The 14,939-nt window shown below is 41.8% G+C and overlaps 1 protein-coding gene across 2 annotated transcripts in view; it reads right to left on the bottom strand.

The window, feature by feature from the left end:
• Positions 1-3,979, bottom strand: part of MAPK11 (mitogen-activated protein kinase 11) — a 32,314-nt gene extending 28,335 nt beyond the window's left edge. For both annotated transcript variants that reach the window (XM_071552531.1, XM_071552532.1), the window contains exon 1: positions 3,636-3,979. In XM_071552531.1, the coding sequence (XP_071408632.1) occupies positions 3,636-3,748 (113 nt within the window). In that variant the 5' untranslated portion in view covers positions 3,749-3,979. The remainder of the gene's footprint in view (positions 1-3,635) is intronic.
• Positions 3,980-14,939: the final 10,960 nt, after the last annotated feature.

Raw genomic sequence — 14,939 nt, 5'->3', positions numbered from 1 at the left:
CACAGTTTACGAAAGCTGCATAAAAAGAGGCATCCAGGCTTTAAAAAAACCCAAACAACAGCAAACCAAAAATCTACCCATGTTATATAATTTGTGGTATAATAAGAAGTCTTTAAAAAAGAAGCAGCTCTTCCTTAAGGCAGGTGGCAATGTCAGCTCCTAGAGGACAAGGTGGCCATGTACCAAACCATAGTGGACCTACTAGGACAACATAGCAGGGAGACAGAAATGCTTCAGGATAAAGGTCCAGTTTATAAGCCATATCACTGGGACAGTGGGAAAACTCAAACACAGCCAGTATTCTTATTTAAAAGGCAGAGTCACAACAGACAAGAGTATACAATATACAGTTTGACCTGAGAAATTATTTGGGTTTTTAATCCAGAACTGAAATGAAAGGGTTGTAGATGAAGATTACTGCTGCGAAAGTAAGACAGTTTGCTTCCCATCCAAATGGCTTATTTTAGCTTAAATGCTGCACTTAATATCAAACTTTCCATTAGCAGGTCTGGTGCCTGGTCTGTTCAGTGCCAACCAGCTCTTTGACTTCTGTGAGAGGTAAAGTCAACTTTGAGGTGTGACATTGAAAAGTCATTTTTCAAGAAAAAATAATTTAACTGCACTTTGGCTTGAGAAAGAGTTAAAATAATTATCTAATAATAAAAAAATTCAACTTGATAAGAAAAGCTATAGCATAAAAAGAAAACCACTCCAAAACAAACCAGTTGTGTGTAAATTTGAGGGTTTCTAATAAAAAAAACAAAAACCAAACCAAAACCAAACTCAAAACAAAACACCAAAAAACCCAAACAAAACAAACCTGGAGAAGAGGGAAATTAACCAAAACATACTGTTGAAGATACCATTGAAAATTTTAATGTAACTAAACTACCACCCCCCACCCACTTCCACAGGGCTTGAATTTTTTTTCCCTAAGCTTAAAGTCATATCAGACAATGGCAAATGACAGAACATCCACAAGCTTGAACGGCCAAAGGAAAGAGATCAGGTAAGAGGAAGCCTTCTATGGAGTTAAAATCCAAGAGTAAGACAAAGAGTACTGCAAGAGAGAAGTACTTGAGGGACAGACCTCAAGAGTTCTCTCTGGTTCACGTCGATGCTGAGGTGCAACACAACTTGGCGTTGCAGCTGAGTTCGAAGGATTTCCAAAAAGAAATGTCCTTTGTGATGTGTTATTAAGAGTGAGAAAAGCAGTAGAGCTTTTAATGCTAAGGAAGATTTGCTTTTTATGCATATTCCACTTTTAAATAAAAACTAGAAAACCAATGGGAAAGCACTGTGCTTGGTATAGATACCTCTCTACAAGTGACTCTGTTTTAAACCACTAATATCTATCTCCATAGCATATTTGATGCATCTGTAATTAACTCAAACATGAATTCTATCAGACTTATGAAATGCCAACAAATTGGGCCAAAATAAAGCCTCCTGACACAAACTCTTCTATTGGTTTTGAGATGTAAGCAAAAGATGCTTGAATGCAAGTATTTACAATGTGTTTATTACCAGTTATCAATTCAGCTACCCAAGTCTATTGGATATGACTGATAATTTACTGTTAAAACAACAACAACAGCAACAACAACAAAAAAGGGTAGGACTAGACAAGAGCTTCACTGAGTTAGAAAAAATTTGTTACAACAACTCTGTTCCTGTTTTAATGCCACTGCTTGGAGTTCAGGACCTTGGCTTCTATTTATCAAACCACTTAAGATTTTGTTTCATTCCAGTGGCTTCTGTAAGACTTGAATATGTTTTTAGACATTTTACTGAATAGGAATACAATTATTCACAGAAGCAATATAGCATATTACTCAAGGGAATGCTTGTGTCTCGTGGGTCTCCTGGGTAAAGCACATGCATACAGACAGAAAAAAAAATCAATTTTAATAGACACTAAAAATAGATTGCTTTTCTCAGAGAGGTGTGTACCTTTTCTTCATATTCAAGCTTCTGTTTGGGTTTATAGTTCATTGATGTTAACAAGGCTATTAATATAGAGCAATAATTTAATGCTGTATTCTATTTTTAAATACCTATTTTAGAGTAAACCTTTCCCATAGCATCTTTCAGTCTCCATTTTACATCTCAGTTCCTATGCTTTGCAATTGATAAAAATACTAGGATTTCCTTGGCTTTGCAGACAGTTTCAAAAACCAAAGCACCAGCTGTGCTGCAAGTGAACCATGATATGTTTTCACTTCCGCTGCAATTTCTCAAAAGTCTTGACATCTCATTACAAAACGCAGCAAAGTCAGTCTTCCCCTTAAAATTACAGCAGCATAAATAGGGAAAATAACCAGAAATGCAGTTTTTATCAGAACACAATAGTAGTTACTTTGCTACTGTATATCTTCATTTACTTTCTCCTCTTTTATTTTAAAAACTAAGATTTTTATAGTCTAAATAAATTAGGTCCTTGTGAAACTATTCACAGCAGATCCTTACAGGACTATATGCTTAACTACTATGGCAGGTACCAACGCTAACATGCTGTTTTGCTAGATGCAAGCATAAATCAGAAATAATATAAAAAAGAGAATAATTCAAAGATACTTCACACTAGTCCTGAGTGTTTCTGCTGATTGTTGTGTTTTTTAAATGCATATTCCTAGCTCATGTTCAACTGGGACATTTCACAGAGCTAGAGAATAAAGTAACAAATATGAAACACCATAAATGTTCTTTGGTATCTGACTACGAAGAGAGAAAAAGGGAAAACTATTGCATGAGTTTAGAGCATGGCAAAAAGTAAAGTTCTACAGAATTTTTTTTTAGGCCCATTATGAATTGTTTTACATAATTCCATTTACAAAAGAAACACAACTCTTTTTCAGACGCCTCTTAAACATCTCTATTATTTCCAAAAAACTGATTAAAATCTTTTAAAGCATAGTAAAGCGTGCATCAAATACTAAAGTAACAGCCCAGCCTGCACTGGGAGTTCTCGAGGGTGCAAACCTGATGGAGGAATTATCAAAGAAAGTGATACGGTTTATGATAAAATGTAGCAATCTCTTATACAGCTCTCAGGCGCCGAAGACCTTGGGCGGCATCTGCCCTAAAAGCAGCGGGTGACCCTCCCGTCTGGTCCCTCAGCCTGCCCCGCTTCAGGGGCCGCTCCATTGTCTCGGCCGACAGAACTCGCCCCGCCGTGGATGCTCCGGGGCCCTGCGGGATGTCCCGCTCACCCCGCGCCTGGAACGGCCGCGTTTGGCTGGCAGTCCCCGCTCCGACAGCCCTTCCCCGCGCTCCACCATGACTGTGCAGGATTCCTAGTATTGGGGCAATTCCCACTCCGGCGGGAGCAGTACCGGGCGGCGGCGGCGGTCACTGGCGGCAGGGCCAGGGCGGGCAAGGGCCGCCCCGGGGCGGCGGCGGGCGCGGTTGCCCGGGTTACGGCGAGGCATTCCCGGCCCCGCGGGGCCGTCGGCCGGGGCGGGCTGGCGGGAGCTCCGGCCCCGCTCGCACCGGTGCCCCGCGGACACGCCCCCGCCCCGCTCCCTGCACACGACCCCCGGCGGGGCGCGGGGGCTTCCGCCCGCCCAGCTTTGTCCGTCCCCGCCGGCTGCACCTGCCGGCTCCCGGCCCCTCTGCCGCCGCCCCGCACCTACCAGACGGAGCCGTAGGCGCCGGAGCCGACGGGAGTGAGGTTCTGGTAGCGCTGGGGCACCTCCCACACCGTCTTGTTCAGCTCCTGCCGGTAGAAGCCGCCGCGCTCGGACATTTTCCCGGAGCCGCCGCCGGCAGCAGCAGCAGCGGCAGCCGCCCCTCAGCCGAGGCGAGCGCGGTCGGCGCCGGCGGGGAGGAGGGACCGGGAGGGGAAGGGGAGGGGAAGGCGGAGGCCAAGGGGTGGGGGCAGCGGCCGGGGAAGTCCGGGCTGGGGCGAGGGGCGCTCGGCGCACAGGCCCAGGAGCCCCGGGGCGGCACCCGGTGTCCTCCCGCCGGGCCACCCGCAGGGGTGCGGGGAGTGGCGAGGCGCCGATCCCGCCCCGAAGCATCGCAGCCGGGGCGGTGACAGCCCCGAGCGGCGGCTGCACCGCATCGGCCGCCCCTGCCCGAATGTGCGGGAAGGGCCCGCGCCGCCGCCTCAGCTCCCTGCGGTCACCCAGCCCTTTGCCTGGCATCCCTCTGGCTTTCTAAAGCCTTGCTGACACCTTTCTGACTTTGCCACGGCCACCTGAAGCTCCCTCTCGCCCCCAGGCTTCCCCCGCGAAACCTCGAGCTGCAGCGCCAGCGGCGGTGACCCCGCGGTGCTCTTTGAGCCCAGCATCGCCCGCGGGGCCAGCGCGGCCCCCGCTCACCGATGGAGCCCCGGGCACGTCTGGGTTTTACTGGTAGTCCTCTGGTGTCTAGAATTTTCCCGTACAGGATTGACTCCCTCTTCCTTTTGATCTAGGAAGGCTCTACTCCACAAGATAACAGATAATCTTGAAAAATTTAAAACTCCAAAAGTCATGCACCAGTTAAAGGTTCTCTGACTTGTTTACTGCCTTTTTTTTCCTTCTCTCTGAAGTGTACCTTATACAATATCTCAACGATCTCTGGAATCAATGCACCACTACTGCAATGTTACTAGCATACTGTTTTTAATGTATTATTTCCTTCCATAACTTCTTATGCTTCTTTGAACACTTTTAAAGAACTTGTGTATAGCCTGCTTGCATAGGTTGGGTGTGTCAGGATTGCTCCACATCAGTCTTCGAATCAGTGTGGAATGTAAATCCTCTTTTTTCAGAACCCCCATGTAAGTCCACCCTTTTCCTGTGCCATGATTTGCAGTTCACTGTGACAAATAGGTGCTCAGTTTGTGCTTGGACATAATGTAAGTATTGAGAAAATGTATGCTTGAATAGCTGTGTGAATGATGAACCAGAAGGCAAGTTTTATGGATATTCCAAACACTGGATGGTTCAATTTCCAGCTCTGAAACCCCAGCCCATGTTGCATGATAAGACTTCCATACTAGGACTATTCAAGTGAACAGCACGAGCAACTTGGCATTTGCTCGGTGCATTTCAAATTAAAAAACACATGAATGATGCTACTGTAGCCATTTATCTGCAGCCATCCACTCAAAGGGTACTAAGTGCTCCTAAAGCCATAGCCTAGTTCTCATCTCTGCCCTGCTCTAGTGCAGCAGACCTCTCCAGTCCTCTCAACACTGCTCCTTGGTCCCATTTGAACTTCGGTGCTGAAAGCATAGTAATTGAAGGAAGTGGCAAGTGTGAAAAATCCAACAATATGTTAATTTATTTTTCTCAGCACCACCATTTTGAGTTCTAAAAACTGGATAACTGTGCAGTCACTCTACACCAAGCCAAGAAAAATGTTTCTGTCACTGATGTCCCTCACCTTCCTTGCCCCTCAAGTAAAGTCCCAAATAAGTTCTGGTGCCAAAATGAAGCAAATACTTCTGCTTGCTGACTTTTATTCTACTTGGTCTCAAGAGATGTTTTGGTGTATTAGGTTATGTCTGTCCAACTGCAGCCATGACTTTTGGAAGTTGAGTCTGTCCATATGTGTCCAAGCTTTTAATTGTGCAATTTCCACAGGACTTAATTTTCTGTCTGGTTAACATTTACAATTGCTCTCAACTTTCTCCCTTCTGTGAGCTTCTGTCAGTTATTTGTATTACAATCATGACTCTGAGATGTGCTTGTGTACTGGTTTAAAGGCGAACCAGCAGGGGAAATGAACTCACCACGAGAGAGATTATAAGTCAGGGCTAAAATTTAATAATAATATTACACTAAAAACACTGACACGAAAGGGAAATTGCTTTCAACTCACAAAACCCCAGCAGTATAACCCAGTGTCCTGGGGCACAAACCCAAGGGGGTTTGTTTGCCCTTGTGCTGAGACCCCTGTGGCTCCCCCCAGTCCAGAGCAAAAGGAAAAGAAAAACCTGTTGGTGCAGGCGAGGGCTGTGGTCTGGGCGAGAGCGGTGATCTCCTCCTGTCAAGGTCCTGCTGCTCCTCTGGATCCGACGAGAAGTTCCTGAGGTCTTCTTACCCACCACTTATGTACCCTCAGGGAGCACCCAGTCCCTCCCCCTGGGCAGGGACTCACACAATGGGTGAGTAACTCTGGGAGCCAGGGGGTATTGAACTGTTGATGGCCCATTGGCAGCTCTGCCCCCCTTAGGCTGGGTGTGAAGGTGATAATGTCTCCCTGGGCAGCTGCTGCTAATGGCCCATTGTCCTTGGGGAATGAATAGAGGGGGTAGAATACACAGCTTTGATCACCCCCACACAGTGTTAGCTGGTCCCTCCTGCTGAACTAGGACAGCTTGATATCCTTCTTTTATTGAATACTACATATACGGTGTTCTACTGCATGTAATGAGGGAAATAATAGAAATCAGCAAGGGTGGAGGGACAGTGCATTTGAGTTGTCTCAGAGTTAGGCAGGTCACAGGTCTCTAGAAGCCTCCCATAAAGCAAGCCCTGGCAGCTGTTCCTCGCATGGCAGAAGGAGCTCATCCATCTTTGCTGGCTCTGTGAAGGTGCATGAGGAAGAGGAAGAGGCAGCTCCCTTGTCAGTTGCCTTTTTGTCTTTCAGTTGCAGTTTTACAGATTGACCAGGTCTGTGCTTGTACAAGAGAGACGGTGAGTGCGTTCTGATGAGGCGTGAAGGCATAAAGAACAGATAAAGTCACATCTTCCTTGGTACATACATTGCCTTAGAAACTTTCATTACCTGTACATGAAGTACTGTTACATAAAACTGAGCCTGAGGCTGTGTTGGGGCTCCCCATGGACATGGAGAGGCCATAAAGCTGATGTGGACACTGCACTCACCTTCTCCTCCTGCCCTGATGGCAGCCTCTGTGACAGCTCCTCGCCCAGGCAAGTGCTGATGGCTAGAGGGCAAAGTCGGTAGGACTCACTGCGTTTCACATATGGCATCACAGCACGGGAGGGAGGCCCATGTGCTGCAGCAGGGCAGGCTGAGGCACCAGACAGCCTGTGAGGTGGGATCAGCTGTGTGAGCCTCATGCCTGGTGAGTGAGCCCTGAATGCAGGCATGAGGAAACCATGCCCACACAGGATGGGATGCACCGTCCCTCTGACACACAGCAAATCCAGCAGGTACTGAAGGAAGAAAGCTTCATAGCAGGGCACTACCTTTCTATTGTGCCTGTTCTCACACTGCATACTCAAACCCCACATTATTCTCACTAAAAAAACTCTCAATGAGAAAACAAAGGATATTATTATTTTAGCCACTCATGAGCTACTAATTTCCAGTTATTCATCATTCCACTTGCTTTTGAGTTGGACTTGATGATCTTGATGGTCCCTTCCAACTCGGAATATTCTATGATTTTACTTCCTTTTTTTGTTTGATATATTGCTTGCACATCTTTGCTAACCTCCTCCTGGCTCCTTTCAATTCTCATTTATTCCCTCTATCTCTGTTTTGATTTTCAGTTTAGGAATCAAAAATTTAATACATAATGCAGTTTAAAGGTTGCAACTTTCATACTAACTATAAACACAGGAACTTGAAAAAAGAAAATGCCACCTTAGTACTGAAAACGTATAATTTCCTGGTTGAAAACATAATAATATTATTGTAAACCCATCACTGATTTAAAAAAAGACTTTAGAAAACGTAGGACAGACTGTTTGCAGATCAGAGTTCAGATTGTTCTCAATACAATTTCTGTAAATGTAGGGTACCTCTAACTAAAAATTTGCCAAGTATCAGCTATGTTTTAGGGTTCCACATTGATTCCATCATTATATCTGCTACAGACTGAATTTTGAACTCAGAGATGCCCATTAATAGATTTCACAATGAGAATATCGTGATGGTGCTCCCTACCAGTTTCTTTTGAAAAGAAAGTGTAATGAATATGTGTAATGAAAGAAAGTTGTAATGAATATATAACGTATTTATAAAAGAAACTTTTATATTGGAATGTTGTATACATTTCTGTTAATAATAAAACATTGGGGTAATTTGGTACGGTGCTGGTTTTATTTGCAGGTTCTTGTGAATTTCTGAAACTACAACTACGAATATGCAATTATAACATAGGAAAGCTGTCACTGTTTATAATGACAGAAAATACAAAGTACAGGCAGCAGGAAAGTCTTAACGAAGCCTTCTGTAAATAGCAAGTCAATCATTAGCCAGTCCTAATACATCAGTTTCCATGAGATTGCTTTGCCAGAGACTGTTACTGAATCACAAGTCACTTGTTGCACATGCCTGTGAGAGAGTATCTCTTTTATTTCTGCTATTAACACTCTTTGCTACCAAATAGTTATTTGGAAGCCTTCTATATTGCCCAGATTAATTCAGGTCATCTGCTCCAGTTTGAGACTATTACAACTGTTACAGCTTAGATATTTAAACTGGAGAAACTTTTTCTAATATTGTGAGAACATGAAGGATCTTTCTTGGAGAAAACTTAAAATTTAGTTACTCATTTTGAATCTCAAGTTTGATCATGAAAAGTCCAAAGCATTTCATACTTGTGATGAGGTATGAAATCAGATGAGGAATCCTGCTGTTGATTGAGGACTTCTAAAACCCTCTTATATCCTAATAATTACATGGCAAGAATAGGTTTTTATTCTTTCTGAGAAGAGAGATTCCAATACGGTTTGAGTTCAGAGCTGGGCCTTTGTTCCCTGCTCTCCCCCATTTTTTCTGTGTGGAATTGGGATGATCAGTAGGTATCTCTGTACCAGTTATCCACATTTTTGAACTGAGACTAGGATTGTATCCTTATTTTAAGGTAAACATATAAAATTAATACTACCTCAGTTAGCAATAGCACTTGTACTAGCTGTGATTATTGTTTGCAGACATTGATAACATTTTTCACATATTCCTTTCATATGTTGTGGATACAAGGTGGGAAATATTTTCTAATATCCTGTTAAATGAATGTAATTCTGACAGAAAATCAGTTTCCCTTACCTGAAATTCCAGTGAAGTGTATCTTGGCCTCCTGTAGTCTACCAGAGCAGGGTGGTAGTGATTTCTTCATGCAGGAACAACATATGGGTATTATTCTAGGATCATGTTGCTATTAGATTTTCAATGTGATTGGGATGGCAAACATGGTAACAATTGATGTCAAAGTAAATTTAATAAGACACAATATCCTGCTCAGTCATGTCAACAAGGGCTTCAGTTATATGTACATTCAGAACAAGGCTACCATCAGAAAAATAGGGATTTAACTTTATAATAATTCCTAATTAAGTAAACAAAGGTCCAGTTATGAGAGAAGGCTGAGATGGGCTCTTAATATATAGTGCTATATTTTGTTTTGTATTTCACTTCCAATCCATGTAATTATGTTGCCTTGTTGTCGCACAAAAACTCCACGATGCTTTAGTCCTATGCATAATACACCATCACTCAAACACAGTCTAATATTGACATGTATAATCAGTAGCTGTGGAGAGTCCAGCACCTCTCCCATTCAAGTCAAAGGCAAATCTCATTCTGTGAATGGGAGCAAGAACACATTGTTCCAAATGCATTAATTTGGGTTTATGTCCTGGATAAACATCAGTTGTAAATTTCTTTAATAAAAATAGATGCAGATGTCAGAGCCAATGTACACCAAGCTCTGTGCTTTTCTGATGCATATATGAAATCACACCCAGGGAAGACTGTTTAATTGACTATTGTGCTGTCTCTTTTGGCTCCAAAGAAAACACCACAGGATCTTTAAAATGGCTATGCATTCCTAATCATGAATTCCTCTAATCGCAATCCAAAAATATTTATGGCAATCTGAGTAAAATTGTGCTTATTTTGCACACAAAGTCAATATGAAGTGGTTACTTATAGGACTTCTGCATACTGCAGGGTTGTAGATGTGTACAAACTTGCACCTGCACCTGTAGGGCTTCTCTGCCTGGTTCCTGTGGGCTTTGAAGTAAGCACTAATAGGGTACTTTAAAAATATGAAAATATTTGCAGTTAAGGGAGAACAACATGAGAACAATATCTGATTCAGCTTTGACTCTTTATGAACACCTACAGAAAATTGTTACCAATGCAAAAACTTGTAAAAGCAGAACACACATCTCCAGGAAATTATCAGCCTGACTTAGTATGAGATGCATGTATTTGCATGCCTTCATTTGCCATCTGCTACTTATCTACAGAATTTTGTACTTCAATCTGGTGCTGTTCATTTCCCACAAAGCAGTTACATTCAACCTTGTCCTACTGAAAAGACTGTATCCCTCTTCATAGCTGTGTTTTTCAGTCATTATTTGACATATTGTGAGGATACAACTCTGGCTGTTTGAAAAAAAAAGGTACAAATTCAATTGTTCTATTGTATATGAATCTCTCCAACCTATCTGCAGGTTTGTTTATTTTTTTCCCACCAGCATGACTCCAGTGCACAGTGGGCTACTCCACAAAGGTGAAAAGTGGAATTTCTACTTTAATAACGTTTTCTTCCTCACTGATATGATAGTGTCACCTCTTGGTTTTGACTTAATAGCCTGTCTTTGGACTCTGCTGAACAGACTTTTGTTTTTTCAAAGTAAATGTGTCAGCAAGTCTTCAAATAATGGTTGCAATGTGACTAATGTGACAAATTACAGGGCAGATGTTGAGCAGTGTGGACAATAATGGATCTGATGGCAGCATGCCCTCTACTGGAGCTTCACAGGAGCTTCATAAACCCAGGGAAATGGCTGTTGTGTGGTTTGGCAGGCTATTTGGGCACATTTGGACCCACAACATACCTTGTTTGCTAAATATCTCTATCAAATTTTCTGTTGTTATTATTATGGCAGGATGGTAGGACAATAACGGGATGCTGTTCAAATAATTCCATACAGCCATTTGGATAAAAACTGTGATTCTGTTCAGAAGCTCTCATCCATAAAGAAGGACAATTTTTCACCATTTCATCACAATTCAGGATGCGTTTGATACACATTGGCTCTTTCAGGCTATATAGACCATGCATCTACTGAAGTCTAATCACAGTTCTATTAATGAACCTAAGTAGTCTCTATGTTGTGAAAGAGTAGCTTACTACTCCTTAGTTTTTCTTGTAGCTTCTGGAGTTCATATGAACTGAGCTACATAAGCAGTGCCCACAGCTTAAGCAGCCTTCTTATATATGTCTTACCCTCTTAAAACAAATAAAGCCATAAACGTTTGTATGTAGAGTTGTGTAGACATACGACATACATCTACTAATATTTCAGAAAAAAATATTAGGTGTTGCTTGATGTTGCCTCAGTTTGCCTGTTTTATATTACTTAATTATTACACAGTTAAATCAATGAATAAAAGCAATGGCAGACATAAGGTGCTTTTGAGGAACAATTAATTGAGGGACTTGAACCTAAGGATTTTTGCCCTTTAATGTCCTTTCTATAAACTGGAATTTAACAAAGGGAATATTCAATCACTGTAAGATCAGAGGCCCTGAAAAGGAGTGGTGTTATCAGCAGTTGAAAGGAATAAGTGAGACGGATCCTGACTGCCACATTGATGAACAATATAAGACTGGAGGTGACTTCCCAGGCAGATCATTGAGTTACAGGTGTTACATTTGCCATCATAAACTTACTATGTGCCAATTAATAACTGGCCTCATCAGAAAATTTGTACTAGTTTGTAAACTGCCAATATATATTTTTGCTTTTGCCAATGCTGCTCTCTGGCCTTTCCTTGGCATTTCTGTTTCTCCCAGTGTTATTTCTAGTCATCAAGTGTGTCTATATCAGCATTCAGATTAAGTCCACTGAGCTCTTTACGTCTTCTGGGGTAAGACAGGCTCATCCCTTCTCTGTGTGATTCTAAGGAGAAGGGCAAGCAAAAACTGTAACAGCTCCTCCTGTGGAATTGAGTATTTTATGAAAAATACCATGTGATGGTTGTCTGTGGCCACTGGGGAGTTATGTAGTCCTCTTTGATACTGGAGTCTGTTTACGGTGGAATTAATTATTGAGGTTTTGGGCATCCTGTAGCAAAACACACAGACTGTCCTTTTTGCTGCTTACTGTTATCTCCTGATTCTAATGGTAAAATAATAAACAGGCTGAGATTTCTTATTGACCCTTGGGCATGAATGGCGTAACAGTGGGCTTTCAAAATCAAAGGTCATGCCCATTGCCTTATTTGCGTGAACATTTAAGTGACAGGATGGTGACCTGTGGCAAAACCTTTTACATTCTCAGCGTGCATTCGGGGGCTTCTCCCTCAAGGTGAGCATAATTAAGGTTGGCAGAGGTAAGAGACCAACAAGAAAAGGCAAGAGGCATTTCAATATGAATTTTTAATGCATACAAAGTTGCTGTTTCTGTCACACTAAGGGGAACCAATGCAAGATGTCTTTACTGGCAAAAGCAGCACATTTGTTCTAAACACCAGCCTGTTTTACAACAAAATACCTCGGTAAGCTAATATTGTTAATGTTTCTTAACACTTTATCATCTTCAGTCTCCATTTTATGTAGGAGTACACTGAGAATACTTTAAGAAAATTCCTATCACCAGTTAATAAGGCAAATAAGTCCTTAATTGCAGATTACAAATAGTGATTTTTTATGCCATGCTACTGGTGTTCTTGAAATCATTAAAGAGACAGGTGTGAGACCAGCTTTTATTACCGCCACAGTAAGATGTTCCATCTTACCCCAGTTAGCTGCCTTTACACATCTGGTGGTCTACCTCTCTTTTGCAGTAGTGCAAAACAGTGGATGAGGTTTTAAGAAGCCTTTTCCTAAAATATATGTTTTGGTTTCATCTGTTCCAGCCTATCCCAGTTTCCTCCTGAAAGACATCAGCCAACTGCCTTGTCCAGCAGTTTCATCAATTTTCACTTTGGGATGGAGACTAATATTTTCTATAAAACCTTGGAGTGATTGTAAGCATAACCATTGAAATCAATTCCCTCTGCCAGTTTTTATCCCTTCATTTTGTAACATAGAGGTTCAGCAAATATTGTATCAATTGTAGGTAATTCTTCTACAAAGCTCTGTAGAATGCTTTTCCCTGTAGGGTTTTTAGAAGCACCAGGTTTTCTGCAATTTTTCTTCTTTTACTGGTTTTCACAGCTTTTCCTGCTTTGTAATATTGATGCAACAAACATTGTATCAAGCTTCATTTGAAAGTGGGTTTTGTTATGTTTTGTAAAATTCAAGTTCTTTACTGTCTTCTGAACTTAATGGATGCCCTTGAAAAGTGTCCATTTACTCCTTCTGCCTGATCTTTATCTTGTTTTTCTGTGTGATGTTGTTGCACCTACCTGGCAGCTTTAACAGGTCTCTCTCCCATAACTCAGCAATTATTAATGCATTTTTGAGGTCCAAATCAATGTCTGGAGTTGCCTCAGATTATGTATCCTACACTAACATATATTTTGAAATGAGGATTAGCAACATTTCAAAGGTCTATGCTAGACTGTTTCTACCTCCAGTTTAACAAGCATGTTATCAGGACTCCAGTGCAATGGTAATGCTTTTTCTTTATACAAATAAAGACTGCTGGGTTTTGAACCAAGTGAGATTCCAGTACCTGTACCTGTGAATGTCACTGATATCTTCCCCAAGATATGCCATGGTGCTCAGAGTCTTGTTCTGTACCATCTGTGCTGTGTGCCATTCAAAAGAGCCCATGTTATTCCTGCTGCAGTTTCTGCACCTTGCTTTGATGTGATGAATTACTAAACTCATAATGTCCCATCAAACTCTTAATCCAGTTGCATACTGGGAACATACAGTACTTTCTATTTGATTCTGCTGCGCCAGCAGAAGAGTTTGGCAATCAATGGTGGCTTTGTGGACATGTGATCCTGAAAAGTCATTCAATCTCAGCACTATTTTGTGTGCTGACTTACAGAAATTGCTAACTTTAGAGCAGCTTATTTAGTCTCAGAAAATCAATAAATTATGTCATTAGCCATTAGAACTTCACACACTCCTTATGGAGGTGGAGCAGTACCTTTTTTTTCAAGCATCCAGCCTTTTGAAACTTTTTTAGATTCTAGATAAGTGGTTTTCTCACATTGCAACAGCTGCAGTGTGATGAGGTCTTTTTAGTTTTATTCAGCTGGCTTCTCCTTTTTCCTCATTTCCAGCTGAGGATTCCAGTCTCATTTCAACTGGCAGGACTCTCATTCTACAAATAATAACCATTTGTTAAAACTGGATACCATCAAGGCATTCACACTGCACAGTGTTGCAACAATTGTGACTGTTGTAGCAATATTTGATGACAGTGGGAGCCTGGACTTAACCTATGAGGTTCCTTCCAAGTACTGTGACATATCTATTACAAGTCACACAAGCAAAAGACCAAATGACAAAGAGAAGGAAAAGCTAAATTATGATATATAGACATAAAACAGCACACGAAGGAGTTTTTTGTGAACCTCAACCCCTGTCCAGTCACTCTTTGTATCTCAAACTCATACTGCAACACGAAACTTAATTACAGCAGAGCTCAGATTTTCACAGCTATGTAAAAACCTGTGCAGATCAGAAAACATATCTTTTTTGTTAAAAATCGAAGATGAGAAGGCTGGATTCTCCTTCAAAAGCACCCTATTTTGAGTTAGTTCCTTCTCTAATCATGCATGCATAGTTATCAGGAGTTCTGCTCTAATAGGGAGAACTTCCCCCAGTTACTCCTGAACATTTCTTTCCTTGATATTCATCCCAGTAATGTGAACATTTTCTTTCATTGTTTCCTTTCTTTCTTTCCTGTGTCTTAGACCAAAACAAGTCTTGCAGATGTTTCCCACAGTCCCACATTGCACAGAAGACAAAAAGAAACTGAGAACAGCTGGGCTGGTTTGCATTAGTCCCTGTTGCTGTGTTGGTCATGCATTCTCTCTCATTAGCTTACCTAGAATGTGGAGGTTTGACCTATTGAAGACTCTATGATCTCCTTCTTCCCTGGTGTCTA

This window comes from Pithys albifrons, chromosome 3 (genome assembly GCF_047495875.1).
Source record: "Pithys albifrons albifrons isolate INPA30051 chromosome 3, PitAlb_v1, whole genome shotgun sequence".
Classification (NCBI taxonomy): domain Eukaryota; kingdom Metazoa; phylum Chordata; class Aves; order Passeriformes; family Thamnophilidae; genus Pithys; species Pithys albifrons.
The sequence above is the reverse complement of the archived record's forward strand: the minus strand, read 5'-3'. Positions and strand labels throughout refer to the sequence as shown.